At 38.1% G+C, this 18,836-nt stretch overlaps 1 protein-coding gene across 6 annotated transcripts in view; it reads right to left on the bottom strand.

Annotated features, from left to right (window-relative positions):
• APC (APC regulator of WNT signaling pathway) overlaps positions 1–18,836 on the bottom strand; it is a 129,120-nt gene that overhangs the window by 13,335 nt on the left and 96,949 nt on the right. For 2 of the 6 annotated variants that reach the window (XM_058538515.1, XM_058538525.1), the window contains exons 9-15: positions 12,520–12,618; positions 9,083–9,461; positions 7,191–7,286; positions 5,854–5,907; positions 1,859–1,998; positions 1,201–1,278; positions 790–906 (exon numbers count right to left, since the gene is read on the bottom strand). In XM_058538515.1, coding sequence (XP_058394498.1) covers positions 790–906; positions 1,201–1,278; positions 1,859–1,998; positions 5,854–5,907; positions 7,191–7,286; positions 9,083–9,461; positions 12,520–12,618 — 963 coding nt within the window. The remainder of the gene's footprint in view (positions 1–789; positions 907–1,200; positions 1,279–1,858; positions 1,999–5,853; positions 5,908–7,190; positions 7,287–9,082; positions 9,462–12,519; positions 12,619–18,836) is intronic. The other 4 variants (XM_058538554.1, XM_058538545.1, XM_058538534.1 and 1 more) reach the window with 4 other exon arrangements.

Below are 18,836 nucleotides of genomic sequence, written 5' to 3'. Positions count from 1 at the left end.
TTCCAGATATAAAATAATATAATTCAGCAAAAATGCTTAAATAGACAAACAATAAAAAAATAAAACTTTTTGCCTTCTCTTAAAAAGGAAATTTTGAAGAAAAAAATGTGGGCTGTGGGTCTAGGGGGACTGGTTGGGTGAAAGAAAGCCCAGATTAGTTAGCTAAGAAGACTTGCTTAGTCCCTCCTAAATTTCAAGTTTAAATTTTTTTTTTTTTAATTAGCTTAGTTTCTGAAGTAGACAGCCCACCTGGAGATGTTTCCTTTTGTAAACAAATTATTATTTGGGGGATTCCTCACCCTTGAGTCTGATCACCTCTTGATAAGCTGACCATCAAAATCTGAGGACTTTGGGGGACTGAGATTTGGAGAGCACAGAGGTAACACTTAGACCAGTGATTCTCAACTAGGGGTGATTCTGTCCCTCCTCCCTTCCAGGGGACATCTGGTAATATCTGGAGATATTTTTGATTGTTACAACTAAGGGGAGGGTGTATTGACATCTAGTGGGCAAAGGCCAGGGATGCTGCTAAACAAAGCACAGGTCAGTCCCCCAAAACAAAGAATTATCTGCTCCAAGATGTCAATAGTGCGAGTCTGAGAAATGCTGACTTACACTAGGCCCCCTCAGACAATCTTTTCCATCTTAATACTTTTAGGAGTTTAGTCTAAGAATAAGGACTGGGGAGATACACAGGTCAAAATTAGGGAATCTCAGGGGTGGGAAAGGGAAGCAAAAAACATCCAAAGATAAAATCCATATTACAATACTAGATGTTTTCAAAGGTACCTTTTTAACTTCCAAAGCACATTCCATCAGTGCTTTCACACTTCCAACTTCACGCAATGTCTTTTTACTATTTACATCTGCTCGCCAAGACAAATTCCTCAAGACACTTGCAATAACCTGAAATGAATCAATTTTAGAATAATTTGGATATAAAATGATTTATACTAGTTGCTTTTTTGTTTTTATTGCTAGAGTTAAGAGTAGAAATCTATTAATAAAGAAATTCCTCCTAAATGCTAATATAGTGCCAAAAGGAATTTCTACAATATCATTATTTTCCTTTGTTCTGGTTTTAACGTAATCATAATTTAAATACGAGATATTAAATACTGAGCCACAGATTAAATTAATCTAAATCAGAACACTACCCTGCTAATATCCAAGAAAAACATCTGAAACTCTAAGTAGTACCTGCTGCAAGTCCTCACTTTCAGATTTTAGTTGGGCCACAAGCGCTCTCATGCAGCCTTTCATAGAGCACAGTGTAGCCTGTAAAATTAGATATGGAACGGGGGTCAGTATCAAGGCAACCTGAAGCTGTGCTTTATTTTTGACCACTAAATTTCAAATCCAGTTTTAATTGTTTCATTTTAATCATAACTAATATTTTACCCATAAAAGATTTAGAATCAGATTACATAAATGAAAGACAAATACCCTCCTAACCCTTTGCTATCTGTTCTTCTCTTGGCAAACTGGACAAATAAAGTGAATAAATGATAAGAAATGATAAGCAAAGGGGTTTAAAGTAAGGTCTCTTATTTGGATGGAACCAATATGTGTGTAACACTTGCACTGGCCATCAGAATTTTCAGATTTTTGCTCTCATTCCTAGGAACAGTGTTGTAAATGTGATTACATAAATCTACTACTGTGTTCCATCTTTTGCCTTTGTTTAGGCATACGACAACCAAATGAGTAGGGATATGCAGTTGGATGTGAAGTATAGGTTTTTATTAGTCAGTGTTTAATGAGGAGAGTAACAAAAAGAAAATCAGTGAAGTAGTTTATATGAAAGTAAACTAACTCATACCTGAGGTATCTTAAGAAATGGATCTTATAAACATACCTTGTTGGCTACATCTCCAAAAGTCAAGTTTGTCAAAGCCATTCCAGCATATCGTCTTAATGTAATACTGTAGTGGTCATTAGTAAGCCCATACATTTCACAGTCCACTTGCAATAATTCTGCAATGGCTTGTAGTCCCCCTAATTTAAAAAGGGCAAGAGGAAAAAGATAATAATCTAAAATAAAACAAATTGGTACCACGTTTATAACTTAAATATTAGGGAAAAAATCTCAAAGAATGAGAATATATGACTTAAATTTGTCTTCAGAATTACAAGCTACAAAAACTGTTATAAAGGACTTTTGTGTAATATATTTATAAAGTACAATCGACAACTATTCCATTTTCTGCCAGTTTCTCCACCCTCCAGCCCCTTGTCTTACTGAGTAAAATGAGCATTATACTCTCTTTATTGCACATACACTGTATCTTGTCAATGATGAAGAAGGCTATTTTCTAACACCAGGTCTTCCTGAATGTAAGCAGAAAAAGGTAACATTTTTATTATTAGGACTTGACAAACACTCTTCATTGTTGCATACTCTGGCCTAATTACTTTAATATTTTTTTATCTGCTGAATAATTATCCTTAAGAATACTGAAACTTCTAAATGAAACTGTACATGAAGCAAAGTTTATTTTTTTTATGAAAAAGAATTACCTGTTCAACTTTTACAAGTTCTATAAAACTATTTATTTATGTTTTTTAAAAAATTTCCTACTTTTCTTTGATACTTGCAAGTGTCAAATACCAACTATACTAGGATTTAGTATTTTCTTTCTCTTTGATTCCCACCACTGGGTATGCTCAAGAATGCCCACAGTGGTCAACAATAGGAAGGCAAGGAGGAAAATGAAGGGAAAGGAAGGGGAAAGACATAAAGGAACGGGTAGTAAAAAAAAAAAAAAAAAAAAAAACAAAAACGCAAAGCAAAATGGTGAGGAAGTGAACAAAAAGAAAAATAAAAGTGCATATGGGGCTATTCAAAATATTATTCATTATCAATATTAATCATCATGGGACTGGGGATATTGTTTTGTCACAGAGAAGTGGCTTAGACAGAAAAAAAGAGGATGAATGTAAACAGGCAATTCTTAGATACTGTTAAGTCTAAAGAGTCAAGTCATTGATCTGAAAGAGAACCTGTACATTTAATATTTTTGCAAATGATCTAGAAGGGTCAGTATGTAGAGGAATCTGCAAGTTTGCAAAACAGACCAAGTTCTATCTTGGGTCAAGAATTCTAGGCTAGGGGATTTTAACTATAGAAGATTTGTGCAAATCTTTATGACTAGCAGAAATGACAGATGAGTTTGAATGTAGATAAGTGAAAATTAATTTGGTTAAGGAAAATCCAAACCATATTTAGGAAGATTTTCCTCCATCCACCCACGATGATGGAAAAATATATAGCTGTGAACAAAATACTGTCACTGTCTTTAGGGAGCTTATAGATTAGAGCAAAGACAGACACTGAACAACTAATTTAAGTGTGATGGGTTGTGTAGAAGCCCAGAGCAAGATAACAGGTGAACTTAACCTAGAGTGGAGGGTGGGGAGTCAAGAAAAAGGCCGAGGAAATAATGTTTGAGACTTAAAGGATGAATAAAACCTAAAAAGAGTGGGGCAGGAACAATGAAGCATTTTAGGCAGATGAAACAGCATGTGCAAAGGCCCTGGGCCTGAAATGTATACAGCAACAAGGAGACAGTTACAGATGGGGCTACAAAAATGAGCAGAGGCCAGATCGTGCAAGACTCTGTGTGCCACAATAAGGATTTTAGGCAGAGGAAGGAATAATTAGGTGTGTTCTAAATAGATTCCGAGGGTTGCAGGGTGTAGAATGGATTATGATTGGAAATGGGGAGACAAGTAAGACAAAGTACTGCAGGAGAGACTACGGTGGCTTGGACTGGGGATGAAAAGAAGAGCACTCATTTGAGATATATTAAAGAACTCAGTTACTAGATGTAGAGGATAAGGATAGAGTCATGGATGTCTTCCAAGATTCTGGCTTGAGTAATGCCATTTTCTGAGAAAAGGAACTCGGGAATAGACAGAGATCTGGGGATGGAGGAGATAACAAATGCAGTTTGTGACAGTGGAGTTAGAGATGTCTGAAAAATCACTGAAGTGAAGACGACGTAAATTTGAAAAACACTGTAACTGAAGCCATGGAGTGGAGGATACTGCCTAGGGAGAGACGAAGAGAGCCTAGGGCAGAGCCTAGAAGAATTCTACCATTTAATACTTGGGTAAAGTAGAAGGAGCCAATAAAAGAACTGAAAGTTTTGACCCAGGAGATTGACCTATGGGTCACTGTTGACCTGAAGACAGAGGCCCTGTGTACTGATGAGATCACCAAAATGTTGAGCATTATAAGCAGACTATCAATACCAAAACAAAACGTACTATGCTTTGAGCCTACATAAAATCCTGCCTGGTATAGCAATATCTGTGATAAAGGTCCCAAGAGAGCAATAAGTGAGCAAAGAGTTGAGTACTCTTGTGTGGAAAAACTAAAAATCTTAGGATTTGATTCTGAAAACAAAGATTAAAGAAGGATATGGTCGATATAAACAAAACCATGAAGAACATGGCTAATGAAAAAAGAACATTCAATAAAATTTAGGATATCAGATAAAAGAGAAAGCCCTTTATAATTTCAGGCAAATAAAGAGATTTCAGTGAATTTTAAGACAAAGAATAGAATTCATACATTAAAACTATAAATGGATTCACAAAAATATAATGCAAATTCATCATTGATAGAACAAAAAATGGGTTGTCCTAAGAAAAATTAGTATGTTTCAAGGCAATACAAAGATGATAAGCATGTCCTTCCACATTTTTCTTGGTGTCTATGTTAGAAAACAGTGGTCCAGATGGACTAAATATTATCCAATATGATATCACATAACCTTACAGACAATAGAGGACCAATGGCTTCAGGTGACATTCAACAAAATCTTTAATTTTTTTTTTTTTTTGTGAGGAGATCAGCCCTGTGCTAACATCTGCCAATCCTCCTCTTTTTTTGCTGAGGGAGACTGGCCCTGGGCTAACATCCATGCCAATCTTCCTCCACTTTATATGGGACGCTGCCACAGCATGGCTTACCAAGCAGCGCGTCGGTGTGTGCCCGGGATCCGAACCGGGGAACCCCGGGCTGCCACAGCAGAGCGCGTGTGCTTAACTGCTTGCGCCACCGGGCCGGCCCCAACAAAATCTTTAATTAGACTTATCAAAAAAAGGTAATAGAAAGATGACACAATTTTTAAAGTATATTATTTTTTATTTGGTTTAGATAGTCACCATTAGCATGAAATGCTACATTCTAAAATAAATATTAGGGGCCCAACATCAATATTCTATAAATTGGTGTTTCACAAAATTCCCTGATCATAAGAATCACCTGGGTCACTTATTAAATATGATTCCTAGGTCTCCCATCTGGAGATTCTGTTTCACTAAGCTTGCTTGCTACAGGGCCAGAGAATCTACATGGTTTGACAAGTGCCTCTAGTGATCATTATGATCTAGTTTGGGAAACACGAATGCAAATAAACTATGAGTTCCTTGAAAGTCAGGACCATGTCTTAATCAGTTTTATATCTAGTGCCTAGCACAGTTTCTGGGACAGAGCTGGGAATTAATACATGTATAGATCACTGATATTATAGTCTAAAACTTGCAATACTAATAGGTGCAAACTTAAATGACCCTGATAGTTGTAGAATCTTCTTGTACGTCCAAATGACAGTCCCAGCTGACTGGGCTTAGGAATTTCCCTTTACCTAGTTGGGACTTTTTCCTCCTTATCCCTCAATGTCAGATACCTTGTGCTGTCTTACTCTATTTCTCCACAATCCACAAACCTCGACCCTTCTTTTGCTCCAGTGCAAATTCGGAGGCTAGGAGTGAGAAAAAGGTAATCCCTTGTGGCTATGTCCCCAGCAGTCACACCCCCAGATGCCCCATCCTGCTCCTCACCTGAAAGCCCCTGCCCTAGCTCCTGTGATGAAATGCCCCGGGGAGCCTTCCTACCTGAAGAAGGAAGAGGAACAAATACTGAGTCTAGGTTTTACTTTGAAATTCAGATGATTAATGTGTCAGTCCTAGTCTACAGTCCATTGAAACACAGGGACATTTATAGAAAAACTTTTGTGGTAGCTTAAAAATTGGATTAATTTTCCTGTTTATTCATTATTTTACCTTCTTCCCATTACTACAAGCATTAAAAAAACATCCAAACTTAACATTTTCACAAATGCTGAGATTGTATTGAGAAGAGGAGAACTCATAAGATTACACTCAGTTCCACAGGAGGCTGGGGATGGATGGGGGAAGGAAAGAGAATCAAGTGGGCCAATTGCGAGGGCCTGAGGGAAGAAAAGCCTGGCTGGAGGGCAGGCTTGAAACCACAAGTGCATAGCCTCCCAAAGTGATGACTCTGAGGAGATAATACTCATTTTTGGCTGTTCAGGTTCTCTACTGACTTTGTCACTTTTAAGATAAATGATGAATGACAATGACGAGGGAGGTAGGAAAACAAAGTGGGGGCTAGAATGTAACGTAACATAAGTAGCACAAAAAGCAAGGGCACAGCTACACTAAAATGGGAACTCAGTATGCGGTTCTTGCTTGTGGCGCGACTAGAGAGATCCAGTTCACATGAGATGGCTCAGCATGATGCAATTTATAAATACCACATGTGCAAAATGAACCTAGAAATCAAAGAAAAACCGTGAAAAATGGGGTGTGCAAATGCAGGTTACACAGGTTTAGAGTGTGTGATAACATATACCTAAGAGAGTAATCCTTCCAAAATTAATGGAATGTTTCTACCTTAAATTAGAGCATAACGCTTTTCTATATTAACCAGTTTCAAAGATACCATGCTGCTTATCATGAAAATCCAGTAAAGTATTGATAACCACAAAGATAAATGAGAATCTTAGTAATTCCTTCTGGTGTCCATCAGAAGTGATTGAGTTCCAGAACAATGAAGTAGCTCCACATTTCTAAATAATACAAATTACCCTCTCCATCAACTGTCACACAGGGTCTACCTTGGCAACAGAGGCAAAGAGTGGCCTCTTTAGTAATTTTCCCAATCTTTGACTAAGATTTTGAAAATCCAAGTTAGTTTATAACAGGGTAGCAGTTTTTGTCATTTAGAACCTTTTCTCCTCTGAAAACCAGAGAATAATCATTTGCTACAAGGAGGAAGCAGCTGGTAATAAAAGTTAGTGGTCTTATATTCCAATTCAACAATGATGAAAATCTTCAGTATTCTTCTATGGCATTCAGAAACGTCTTTGTCTTACCAAGTTCATTCATTGCATGTCTATGCTCTTCATCAAATGAAAGTTTCATTAGAACACATACAGCAGGACAGATCTGATGTTCAACAGGAGCTGGCACTGAAAAATAAAATTGACATAACCATAATGCTTTGTTTTCTCAAAAGCAATGATGTTTATTATACTTAAAAAATGTACAGGGATCACTAATATATCCCTAAGGCATAGTAGTTCAGTGGATCAACAAATGTCTGCTGAATAAATGAATAAATATTACGAACATGGAAGAGAAAATATGAGTAAAGGGCTTTTCTTGGTTCCAAAAAAATGTTTACCACTCATCTGTCCTTGAACCAAGTTTGTTAGAATAAGTCCCTTGCAGGTTTATGCTATAACTCAAATAATAATTTAAAATTATATGAACTATATTAAAGAATAAAAACATTTTGGTATAAAGCTGTTGAATTCTGTTTATAATTTTTATGTAAACTATTGTCATGAGTGTGGGTTAAAAGCACATGGCTGTGTACAATGTAGTAGAAAAACCCAGTACAAACCTAGTAGAGAAAGTTTACCTCTAGACAGATAGTAGATACTAAACAAAAATTTAAAGAAAAGGTGTCCAAGAAAAAGTACCTCTACATTTAATACTATGTACAAGGTTTCTAAACTCGTTATTTGAAATAAAATTTAAAAAGCAAGTCTATTTTTCAGAAGTAATAATATTATTCTATTTAACTTTTTAGAGAACAGGTACCAAGAGCGCAACATGCAAGTCATTATATAATTGTAGATAGCCAAAAAAAACAATCCAGAAAGACAATGTTCTCCCAGTAAAGTATCTCATTAGTTCTCCTCATCTCTAAGACAAACAGATATAAAGGACTATTTCTGCTGTTTTCTTATTCTTGATAATTTTTAGTTTTAAATAAATTCAGCCCTATACTTAAGCTAAAAAAATCTGCTAAAGCTTTATAGATTGTGTTCTCTCCATCACTCCTCGCCTGCTCCTCAAATCAACAGGTTGATACAAAAGTCCTTTGTCGTGTCTGTGTTATGTGTCTTTGTCTGTGTGTGTGTGTGGGTGTGTGTGTGTGTGTTCTCAGGTGAAAGGAAGGTCTTACCTTATATACTTACTGCTTTTGGTTCTTGCTACAGGAATGAAGCAAGTTATATCCCCAAGGGTCCCAACTCCCATGTTCCCTGCTCCTGAAGGAGAGGGGCTGGTGGCCAAGGGTCTCTCCCTGAGCAAAGAGGTGGGTGGCTGATCTCCCCCAGCAATTGGGGCCCATCGCCTGGAGCAGGACGGTGTAGCAGGCTGAGAGTCAGAAGATCTGGCTTCTGTTCCTGGCTCCACCACTTACTAGCTGTGAGGCCACAGGCAAGTGTTTTAGCCTCTCTGAGCCTCAGTTTCTTTGTCTGTAAAATGGAGATGATAATACCTTCCCTTCCTACTTCACAAGGTTGTTGTGAGGATCAAACAACAACAGATATAACACAACTCTGTATCCTCTGAGAAGGTGACAGGCAAATGTCAAAGATTAGGGCTTGGTCCTTAATAGCTGAGGGAAATTTTATATTAAGTCACTTGCCTGAACTTAATCTATAAAACAAAAGAGATGGGTAACATAACTGCTCAAGTTCTTTCTAGGTCTACTATGCTATGACTCTATAAGTCTCTCTTGATTTCCTGTTCTTTTTTGGTTGCATAGTACTGTATATAACATGTTCCTTTGCTAATTGTTTCTAGGGAAATATAGACTTAAGCTTTAAACTATGTTAGCAGTATAGATGGCTAATATGAATTTCCCTTTGCTACTCATAAAGACAACGTACTAACTAAAAAAGTTTTATTTTTAAAAATGTTTACATTTGCTTTGTAACATGCACTATGATGTACACTACAGGGAACATACTTGGATTTTTGTCCTGGTCCATGCCTTGTTCGTGGGCTTCCTGCCACTCCCAACAGGTTTCACAGTAAGCTCGTATCTGTTCCAAAAGATGAAGGACTCGGATTTCACGCCTGCCTCTCTTGTCATCAGGCTGTGAGTGAATGATGTTGTGGAGTGCTGCACTGGCCCTGGCCCGAGCCTCTTTACTGCCCCGGGAATTTCCCAACAACACAGAGTCTTTGTCATTGCCATGTAAAAGCTGGATGAGGAGAGGAAGACATCCAGACTGTCGCATGGATATACAGCTGTCTTGGGAGCTAGACATAGCTAGCAAAGTTCGCGACATATCATCCTTATCATGAGTACCAAGCATTGACAACAATGAATACACCATTTCCACCTGTGGGCCAAATGAGTTTAGAAACAAAATTATGACTTTAATATCCAAAAGCCAACACCAATGAAGTGATGAATGGGATATTTATTGTAACTTATTTAAAAAAACAAAAACAAAAAACCCTTTCCAGGATGAAATAATGAGCCTTATTTCAAAATTCATATAATCATCACCAATTTGTTTATATGAGTAAATAGTAGTAGTAATAGTATACAGTGTTGAAAGAAAAAGTAGGTTCTTACATACTTAAATTGCTGTTTGTCTGGATCAGCTGGGGACAATCCATTGATTATAACGAATGAAAAGCAACTAATTTCTTTCTCTCCCTCTCTCTCATACATACACACAGAGTGAGGAATGTAGTTTATCTAAATTCTTTACACAATTTAAAATTTTATTTTACTTCTTTTAATCTACAACTATAATTAATAAACAGAAAACACTTTTCAACAATTATTATTTACTAAGTACTAGTTCTTGGCAATCACTCTCATCAGATTATAATGATAATATTATTAAAATTATATGATTTCTCGCTTATACATGTAAAAATATTTTGTCATTAAAAAAAGAATGCCGGGGCCGGCCCGGTGGCGCAAGCGGTTAAGAGCGCGCGCTCCGCTGCGGCGGCCCGGGGTTCGCTGGTTCGGATCCCAGGCACGCACCGACGCACTGCTTGGCAAGCCATGCTGTGGCGGCGTCCCATATAAAGTGGAGGAAGATGGGCACAGATGTTAGCCCAGGGCCGTCTTCCTCAGCAAAAAAAAGAGGAGGATTGGCGGATGTTAGCACAGGGCTGATCTCCTCACAAAAAAAAAAAAAAAAAAAAAAAAGAATGCCATGATCACATAGGGAGTACCAAAGCCAGGATTCTTATTCAATTTTTGTGTGTGTGTGTGTGAGGAAGATTAGCCCTGAGCTAACATCTGTTGCCAGTCCTCCTCTGTTTGCTGAGGAAGATTGACCCTAGGCTAACATCCATGTCTATCTTCCTCTACTTTACATGTGGGATGCCTGCCAGTGCATGGCTTGGTAAGCTGTGTGTAGGTCCACGCCTGGGATCCAAACCCGCGAACTCTGGGGCCACCAAAGAAGTGGAGCGCATGTACGTAACAACTATGCCACTGGGCCGGCCCCTCAATTTTTTTTTAAAGCAACTGTTAAGCATTAATTACTCTCTGAAAATGAATTTTAAGGATTTACTTAGAAGCAGATTAGAAACAGCAAACAGTACCCTGTTATCCTGGACTGTGACCAGCCTCATTTCAAAGCTCCAGACTATTACATAAAAGTAGAGGCTATTATATAAAAAATGTATCATCTCTATAAATCAGTGGTTCTTAACTGGGGGCAATATTGGCCCCTCTAGACACTTATGTCAATGTCTTGGAGACAGTTTTGGTTGTCACAACTGTGGGAGGAAGTGCCATGGGCATCTAGTGGGTAAAGACCAGGGATGCTGCTAAACATTGTACAATCCAACAAAGAATTAATCAGCCAATAGTGCTGAGGTTGAGAAATTCTACTCTAAATGTGTAAACACACACTATTCTTATATATGAAAGTTTTAGGAAGGCAGTATAGAACTGTGGATAAATGGGCTTTCAAATTCTGGTTCCACCACTTAGGAGCGAGCTATATGACACTACCAAGTTATTTGATTTCTATAAGCCCATTTCCTCAGTTGCAAAATGGAGGAATTTACCTAGAAGGGTTTTCTCTGTGAAGATTAAATGAAATAATACATGTGTAGGGCAGTAGCCAGCATTCAAGAACATACTAAAGTCTTAATATTAGCATGCATAAATCACTTCAAAAGAAAACAGTGTTCTAGCTGTCAGTTTTCACAACAATATTGTTGAATACTAGAGATTTTCTTTATAGTAAAAACTATGTGTTGATGTTGGACAGATCTGGGGTCGAATTCCAATTTAATTACACAACAGCTTCCTGAACCTTTTTGTTTCAGTTTTCTCATTGAAAAGAGGCATAAGACTACTTTACAGGATTTTTGAGAAGATCAGAGACAATGTACATACAACTCCTAGCACAGTTACTGGCATAACTGTGGTCCCAAGTAGTAGCTATTGTGAGTTATTAAAAAGATTAAGCCTCATATTAACAATATCATTGATTACTCTAAAATTCATTTCTTAAATCAACATTCCTTATTTCAGTAATGCTTTTCCTAGAAGCTATTATATTATTAAAGAAAGAGTATGTATAGTATGCTGTGAAAACAATTAATGGAATTATTTAGATTTAACTGAAAATGCAGGTTAGTAATATTAGAATTTCACCTTTGTCAATATAATATTAAAGCCTCTGGCTTCAAACAATAATAAAATAATTATTTTCTTTTCAAACATACTATTCCCAACTCCTAAAATATTTGTTAACATCTGGGAGAGCTGTATAAAGCTCACTTATCAGCACTGGATAATGTTCAATTTCAATAATTTTTCCATCCACTTAAATAAATATTTATTAAACAGTCATTATGTGCAAGGTCTGTGCTAGATGCTGCAAAAGATACATAAAAAACAGTCCCTGTTTTCCAAGAGTTTCCTGCAAACTGTAGTGTTGAATTCAAAGGAGGAAGACAGATGGCATGGGGAGGTGAGAGGATCTTGGGAATCAGAAAATGTTTTGTAAAGCAGTAAAGGCTGAGAAGAGTTCTGAAGGCTGGCTAGGTTTCTGACAGCCATTTTGCCGTAGGGTAGCAGGTGGAGGTGTGTGCCACTGCAGGCAAGGCATGGAGGGAGAAAGTCACAGGAAGTGCTCGGGAAGCAGCAAGTAAGCCAGTATTGGCTGGAGCTTAGGATATTTGCAGAGAAGTGGATGATAAAGCTGAAAAAGAATAAAAACTATCTAACTTGGGACTTTTTATAATCCTCATATTCCTTTTGTCTATGCTTCTTTGTGTAAAAAGATGTCATTTCTTTATGAGACTGTGATGATGGAATCAGAATTCTCCGCTAGCTGAATTTAAAAGATGAATGAAGAATGTTCTGGCAGAGTATTCATGGTGTTAGTGAGCAGGTTTATAATCTTCTGTTACCTTGGTTCCCAGATGACTTGTCAGCCTTCGAGGAGCAGAGTGTGTACTACTAGAACTCAAAACACTCGCTGTTTCATGATCCATTCGTGCAGCTGAACCCTAGAAATTAAGCAAATTATAGATAATATAATTTAGACTATAGATACATATAGCTAACTTCATGTTAAGGTACTCCTGTCTTTATGGTAAACAGCTAAATATACCATTAAAAAGTGTGAACATAACTGCTCAAAATGAGTATTTTTACCTATAAACTTACTAAGTAGATTTTAGAGAAAAACTGAAGAAAAGGAGATTTGTTGCAAAAGACGGTTAAACTACAGTGTGTAAGTAACAAAAAACTGAAGAAATTCTAAGAATAATATTTTTTTCACAGATCAAAAGACATGCAACCACATTCAGTTAAATATAAATTGACTGACAGAAAGCTCTATTGATTGATGAAATGCTCCAAATTACCACAAAACTAACTGTGAATTCGGTACAGTCCAAGTTCTCCAGGGGCTCACAGTATAGAGAGGACTGCTTGAAACTTCTATTGGAGAAAAACATGAAAAAATAAATAACTGCAGTGTGATATGATAAGCGCCATAGCAGAAGAATGTATAAAATACTGAGGGAAAACAGGAAGAAACAACTACCTGCTTACGAACTATTGAAGGCTGCATAAAATAAGTAACACTGAAGGTAGGCCTTGGATTTTGGGGTAGGAGACTGATGGAAGAGCCTGTGTAAAGGTATAAATATGGAAAGCATGGAGCTCCGGTATAATGTGGATAGAACACAAAGTGTATGGTGGAGGATAAAGGTTGGGTTAAATTATTAAGTGTCTCGTGTCATTTTAAAGATGTTGCTTTCAAGCTGTGGATGTTGCAGAGCTACTAGACTTTAGGCAGGAGAACGGCACAACCAGAAATATGTCTTAAAAAGAGTCTAGAGGACAGGATGGAGAGATCACAGGTGGGAAATCAGGAAGAGTATATTTTTAATAGTTGAGCAGTTTGGAGGGCACAAAGTAAGGCAGTGAGAATAGGGAAACGGGGATGCCCTATATACAGGGGATAAAATCAATTGGCTTGCTAACTAATTGAATGTGAGTACAGAGATGCTGGGAGTCAAGGACAACTTGGAGGTGCCGAGCATGGATAAATGGGTAGATACTGGTGCCATTAACAGATACAGGAAACCAGGAAGAGATGATGGCTTTCCGTGTGGGAACTGAGCTCACCTTTGAATATACTGACATCCACTAAGAATGCTCAATGAGCATCTGAAAACAAAGGATGCAACTCTAGACAGGAGTAGGGGCTGCAGATAAATATCTGGGACCTATCAAAATATAGGCCATAGCTAAAGCCACTCATTAATGATTAAGAATGACTATAAGAATTTCATTCAATTAGAAAGCAATATTGGCAGGTACTCTGTTGTAGTTCTCAACTTTTCAACAGGAAAAGCTAGAATATAAGCTCTTTGAGGGCAGAAACTTTATTCTGTTCACTTCTGTATTCTTAGTACCAAGGGTAGTCTTAGGCTCACAGTAGGCATACACAACATATTTGTTAAATTATGAATGAATGAGGAGCTAGTAGTAAAATTCATAAGAATATCAGGACTGGGGACACCATTGCTGGTTCTCATTGTCTTTCAGATATACATGCTCTGGCTAATTGGAGAAAGAGGTGTGGCAAAAAGAAAACCACGATGGGAATAATAGGTTTTGAGGATTTTGAGTTGGTATCTCCTACTCTGGAGGGTACAAAGGGTTGGAATGAGTCAATATCTCGGAATATACCCCATTTCCCTAAATTTTGGAACCAACAGACCTTGTAACTTCCTTTTATGCATAGAGTTCACTTTTGGTGACATGTTAAAAACTTCCCATTAGCCAGCAACCTTAACTATTCATCTGCTAAGTTCCACTGGTAGACAACACAGAAGATTGTTAACCAGCATTCCTAACTGATTAGTCAGGATTCTAATAGGTTATAATTAAATGCTCATACATAGATGTCCGAATTTGTTATAAAAAGCCCTTAAATAGGCAATACTCTGAAGCTCATTTTTAAAAGGGCTGCTTAGAACTTCCATAGAGGTCACATTAAAGGCCAAGGTTAGGTTTTTCTGACTAGTCCACAAAAACATATTTTATACCATCATTCGCGATAATGTTTTTAAGAAAAAATTACATTTGTAAATGTAATTGTAAAAATTTTTTTTTCAATTGTAAAACTCATTCAACCATACACTTAAAATGGGTACATTTTATTATATGTTAATCTTTCCTTAATAAAGTTGATATTAAGAAGTCCTAACATGAAAGGTCTTTTTTATGTCCCCCATATAAAAGCATGAAGACTCACTTCTTCACACCCACAAAGGGAAATCTAGGGTTGGATTAAGAACACTAGTCAAGTCTCAGAATGGCTACCCTTTCCAGGCTCAACTCCCTTTGTGGGTCTGGATGCTTTATGCTGATTAGCCCCCTAGAGATACTTCTCAATTTGGAGTAGCTAGTTAGCACTCCTCCCGGAAGGGAGAAGGGGCAGCAGAGGAAGACTCATCTTGCATCTCTTTCCACTGCCACCAGCTACCAGGTGCTTTTACAACGGTCTTTCAATTCACATGCAACCAAACAACAAATATTTATTGAGCTTCTGCTACTTTCTAGATACAGTGCTAGTCACCAGGGACATAACTGAAGAAGACATTCCCATCCTCACTGTACACAGAGTCTAGACAGGGAGCTCAACATGTAATTACCTAGTAGCAAGTGCTTTAACAGAGGCTGTATGAACACACAGAAAATACTCAGTCTTGGGAGAACAGGGGGGCTTCCTAGAAAAACTGATATCTGATTTTGGACTTAACTATGAAGAGGAGTTCAGCCAATAGAAAAAGGGGGGATTAGCCACAAGGCAGGCCAGACAAGGCAGAAGCATAGGAATACGGATGTGTGTGTGTGTGTGTGTGTGTGTGTGAGAGAGAGAGGGAGGGAGGGAGGGAGAGGGAGAGAAGGAAAGAGAGAGACAGCAAACTACAAACAAATTTGGAGATAAAGAGCTTACTCTGGTTGCAATAAAGAGGACAGATTTGAGGCAACAAGACTCAGTAAAGAGAACAGTCAGGGGGCTTTCTTCAGTAAATTCAGGCAAGTGGCCTTTCTCGCTCTACACTAGAAGGGGAACGACTCCTTATCCTGAAGCAAACATACTATCTTTGAGGATATCTAAATATGGTAGGTGGGCTCTAAGACAACTCCTAGTGATCCTTGTCTCCTGGTATTCATGCCTTTATGAAATCCCTTCAAGTATGGGCTAGATTTAATGACTGGCTTCTATAAAATAGAATGCTGCAGCAGTGACAAGTCACTTCCAAGATAAGTTTACCAAGACTGTGGCTTCCATCTTGGGCATCTTTTCTTGTTCTCTGAGGGAAGAAAGCTACTATGTTGCAAACTGCCAGAGAGGCCCAGGTGGCAAGGAAATGATATCTCTGGCCAACAGCCAGTGAGGACATGAAGCCTTCCAATAGCCATATGAGTGAGCTTAGAAGCAGATCTTCCCCTAGTCCAGCCTTGAGATGACTGTAGCCCCAGCCAACACCTTGATTGTAGCCGTGTGAGAGACTCTGAAATAGAGGCACTCAGCTTCTATTTCAACAATAAATGTTTGTTGTTTTAAGTTGCTAAAGTTTGTTGTTGTAAGCTGCTAAATTTGTTAAGCAGCAATAGAAAACACACTGTTTGAAACAAGAGAAACCAGAGGTTAAATTAGGAAACAAGGGGAAAACTACTTCCACAACAAAACATGTTCCTGACATTCATTTCAATGTAGATACCAAATCTTCTTTAAGCTTCAGTCTTAGTATCTCCCTTATAACAGCTCCTTGATTTTGGGACACTCCCTCCTTTCCCAATCTAGCTAGAAATCCCAGATGCATTTATTATAAGGAGACATTGAGAGAACTTTCCCATACCTACACTCCTTGTAAGCCTAGAACTTGGGCCTTGAGGCTCTTTCCTGGGTCCTTTAATGATGGCTAGACCTGAGTAGACATCTTTCAGAAGGACTTGCAAGAAATGGTAACTTCCTAAGAAGTGTTTCCCAACCAACTCACGACTAAATTCTGAAAAAAACTGAGTGTGATTAACTCTCTCACAGCCTCAAGACCTTTTAAATCAGTCACGTTGTACATCCTTTGAATCAGCCTTGCTCACTGTCCAAAGATATAAGTATTCTCTACATCATTCTCGACTCTCAGCTCTAAAATGTGTGAGACTCTATTTCACACTGTTCTCTTTCTTATCCAACCTTCCTTATGGAATCCAGGTTCCACGCTTCATAAGTACTTCTACATCCTCAACATTTCACTGAATGCTCCTTCTACTCCTGGCCTTAACTGAAACCCAGCTCTCACAGGACACCACTTCCCCCTGCAGCCCCCTTTCCCACATCTCACAAACTTCAGAGTCAGCAGGTAGCACAAGTCAATGTTTTCTTCACTCTTCAATACTACTTTGAAACCATTATCCTCCATCTTCCCATAACAGCCCCAAATCTCTGTGTTATAATTACCTTTCTCCTTACCCAGTGCTATGACCTACTAAACTCAAAATCACTATCCTCAATCATTAAATATTTGGCACAAAGGTCATTGACTTCCTTCCACTTCAATCACTGCCATCATTTTGCCTAACTTCAACATCCATGCACATGACCCATTCAAAACCCTGGCCCCTCAGTTCTCTGATATTGTCTTCAATGACATTTTTCTCCTCTACTCAATTTCAGCCATTGACACCCATAGCAATATCCTGGGCCATTTCCCATTACCCCAAAATGCACCATCTCTGAATAATGCATTTAGTTATCCTGTTGTAACTCTGATAGCCTATTATTCTAGCAATCTCCTTTAACCTTCCCCGAGAAAGCTTCTTTGAAATGACTAGAATATTCAGTGCATGGATCTCTCTACATACTCCAATTTGGATTTCTTGTGGTCTATCACTTCCATAATTCTCTTGCTAGTGTTCAATTGCTTTGAACGGTTATTCCATCCCACCTATCTGGAAACACTGCAATTGTAGATGAATCCAACTGTCTATTTTCTCTACACCGTATGTCTATATCTCTACTCTGATATGAACTGCTGAGCAGTATTTGATAAACTGGAGCATATGAGAAAACCACACAACTCTCCAGGATGCTGCCCATATAAGGTTTATCGTCACCAATACACCTGGGACCTTAGTACTGCACCCGCAATCCTTGCGTTTCCCTAGTCAGCTCTCCTTTCTTGCCTCACAGTGACTATTTTAGGCATGCCTCATTTTGTACAAAACTGTGGCTCTTCTCCTTCATTTACCACAAATGATTTTACCTTCTAATTTACAGAGAAATAGAAACCATCAGAAAAAACTCCCTCAACTTCTTGCTACCCAACCGACAAAATTACCTGCCTCCATCTCCATCTCCTCCTGCTGTTGCATCAGAGGCTCCCTTTCTCCCATCCGAGGCCCATCCCTTCATGTGTGCTCTGCATCCTCTCCCTCCCCATTTCTCTTTGTTCTTTTGGATCTTCAACTTTTTTCTCTCCTGGCTTTTTCCCATTATCATTCAAACATTCTCATCTTGTCTATTTTAAAAAACAGACACAATCTCCAAATTTTCTCTTGAATCAGTTAATGGCCGTTTCTCTCTTGGGCAGTTCACACTCAGACTTTTTGAGTTAGCTAAAATTGCTCTCTTCTACTTTTTAACACCTTCCATTTAAACCTCAACTCACTTCAATATGATATGGTAGGGAAGAAAGCCAATGAAACTGCTTTTGCCAAGATCAGCACTGAACTTCTCTTTTTTTTGTGAAACACAATGGAGATTTTTCAGTCCTTATGGTCAATGGTGGATACTGTTAACTGTTTTCTCTTTTTAGGAATAATATTATTCCCTTGCTTTGGGATTTTAGCCCAGGTCTTCATCTTCTAACTCTATAATCATAGAGGATGTAAAAATCTTCCACACATTTAATTATCACATTCTTCATCATTCGTCTCAATTCCAAACCCAAATATCTAATAGCCTAGCTGACATTTCTATTTCAACTTCTCAGACTTAATTAATATCTTTAAACTTAACATGTCAAAACTAGATTCCTTTCCCCCACAAACTTGCTCCTCATCTAATGTTATCACTGAATTGCATCACCATCCTTCTAGCTGCCTAAGACAGAAACCTGGGAATCATTCTTGACTTCTCCTTCCCCCTCAAATCTCACACCCAACACTAAAACCTATGGATTCTTTTTTTTTTTTTTAT

The sequence above is a fragment of the Diceros bicornis genome, chromosome 1 (genome assembly GCF_020826845.1).
Source record: "Diceros bicornis minor isolate mBicDic1 chromosome 1, mDicBic1.mat.cur, whole genome shotgun sequence".
Classification (NCBI taxonomy): domain Eukaryota; kingdom Metazoa; phylum Chordata; class Mammalia; order Perissodactyla; family Rhinocerotidae; genus Diceros; species Diceros bicornis.
This window is presented reverse-complemented; position numbering and strand designations above follow the sequence as displayed.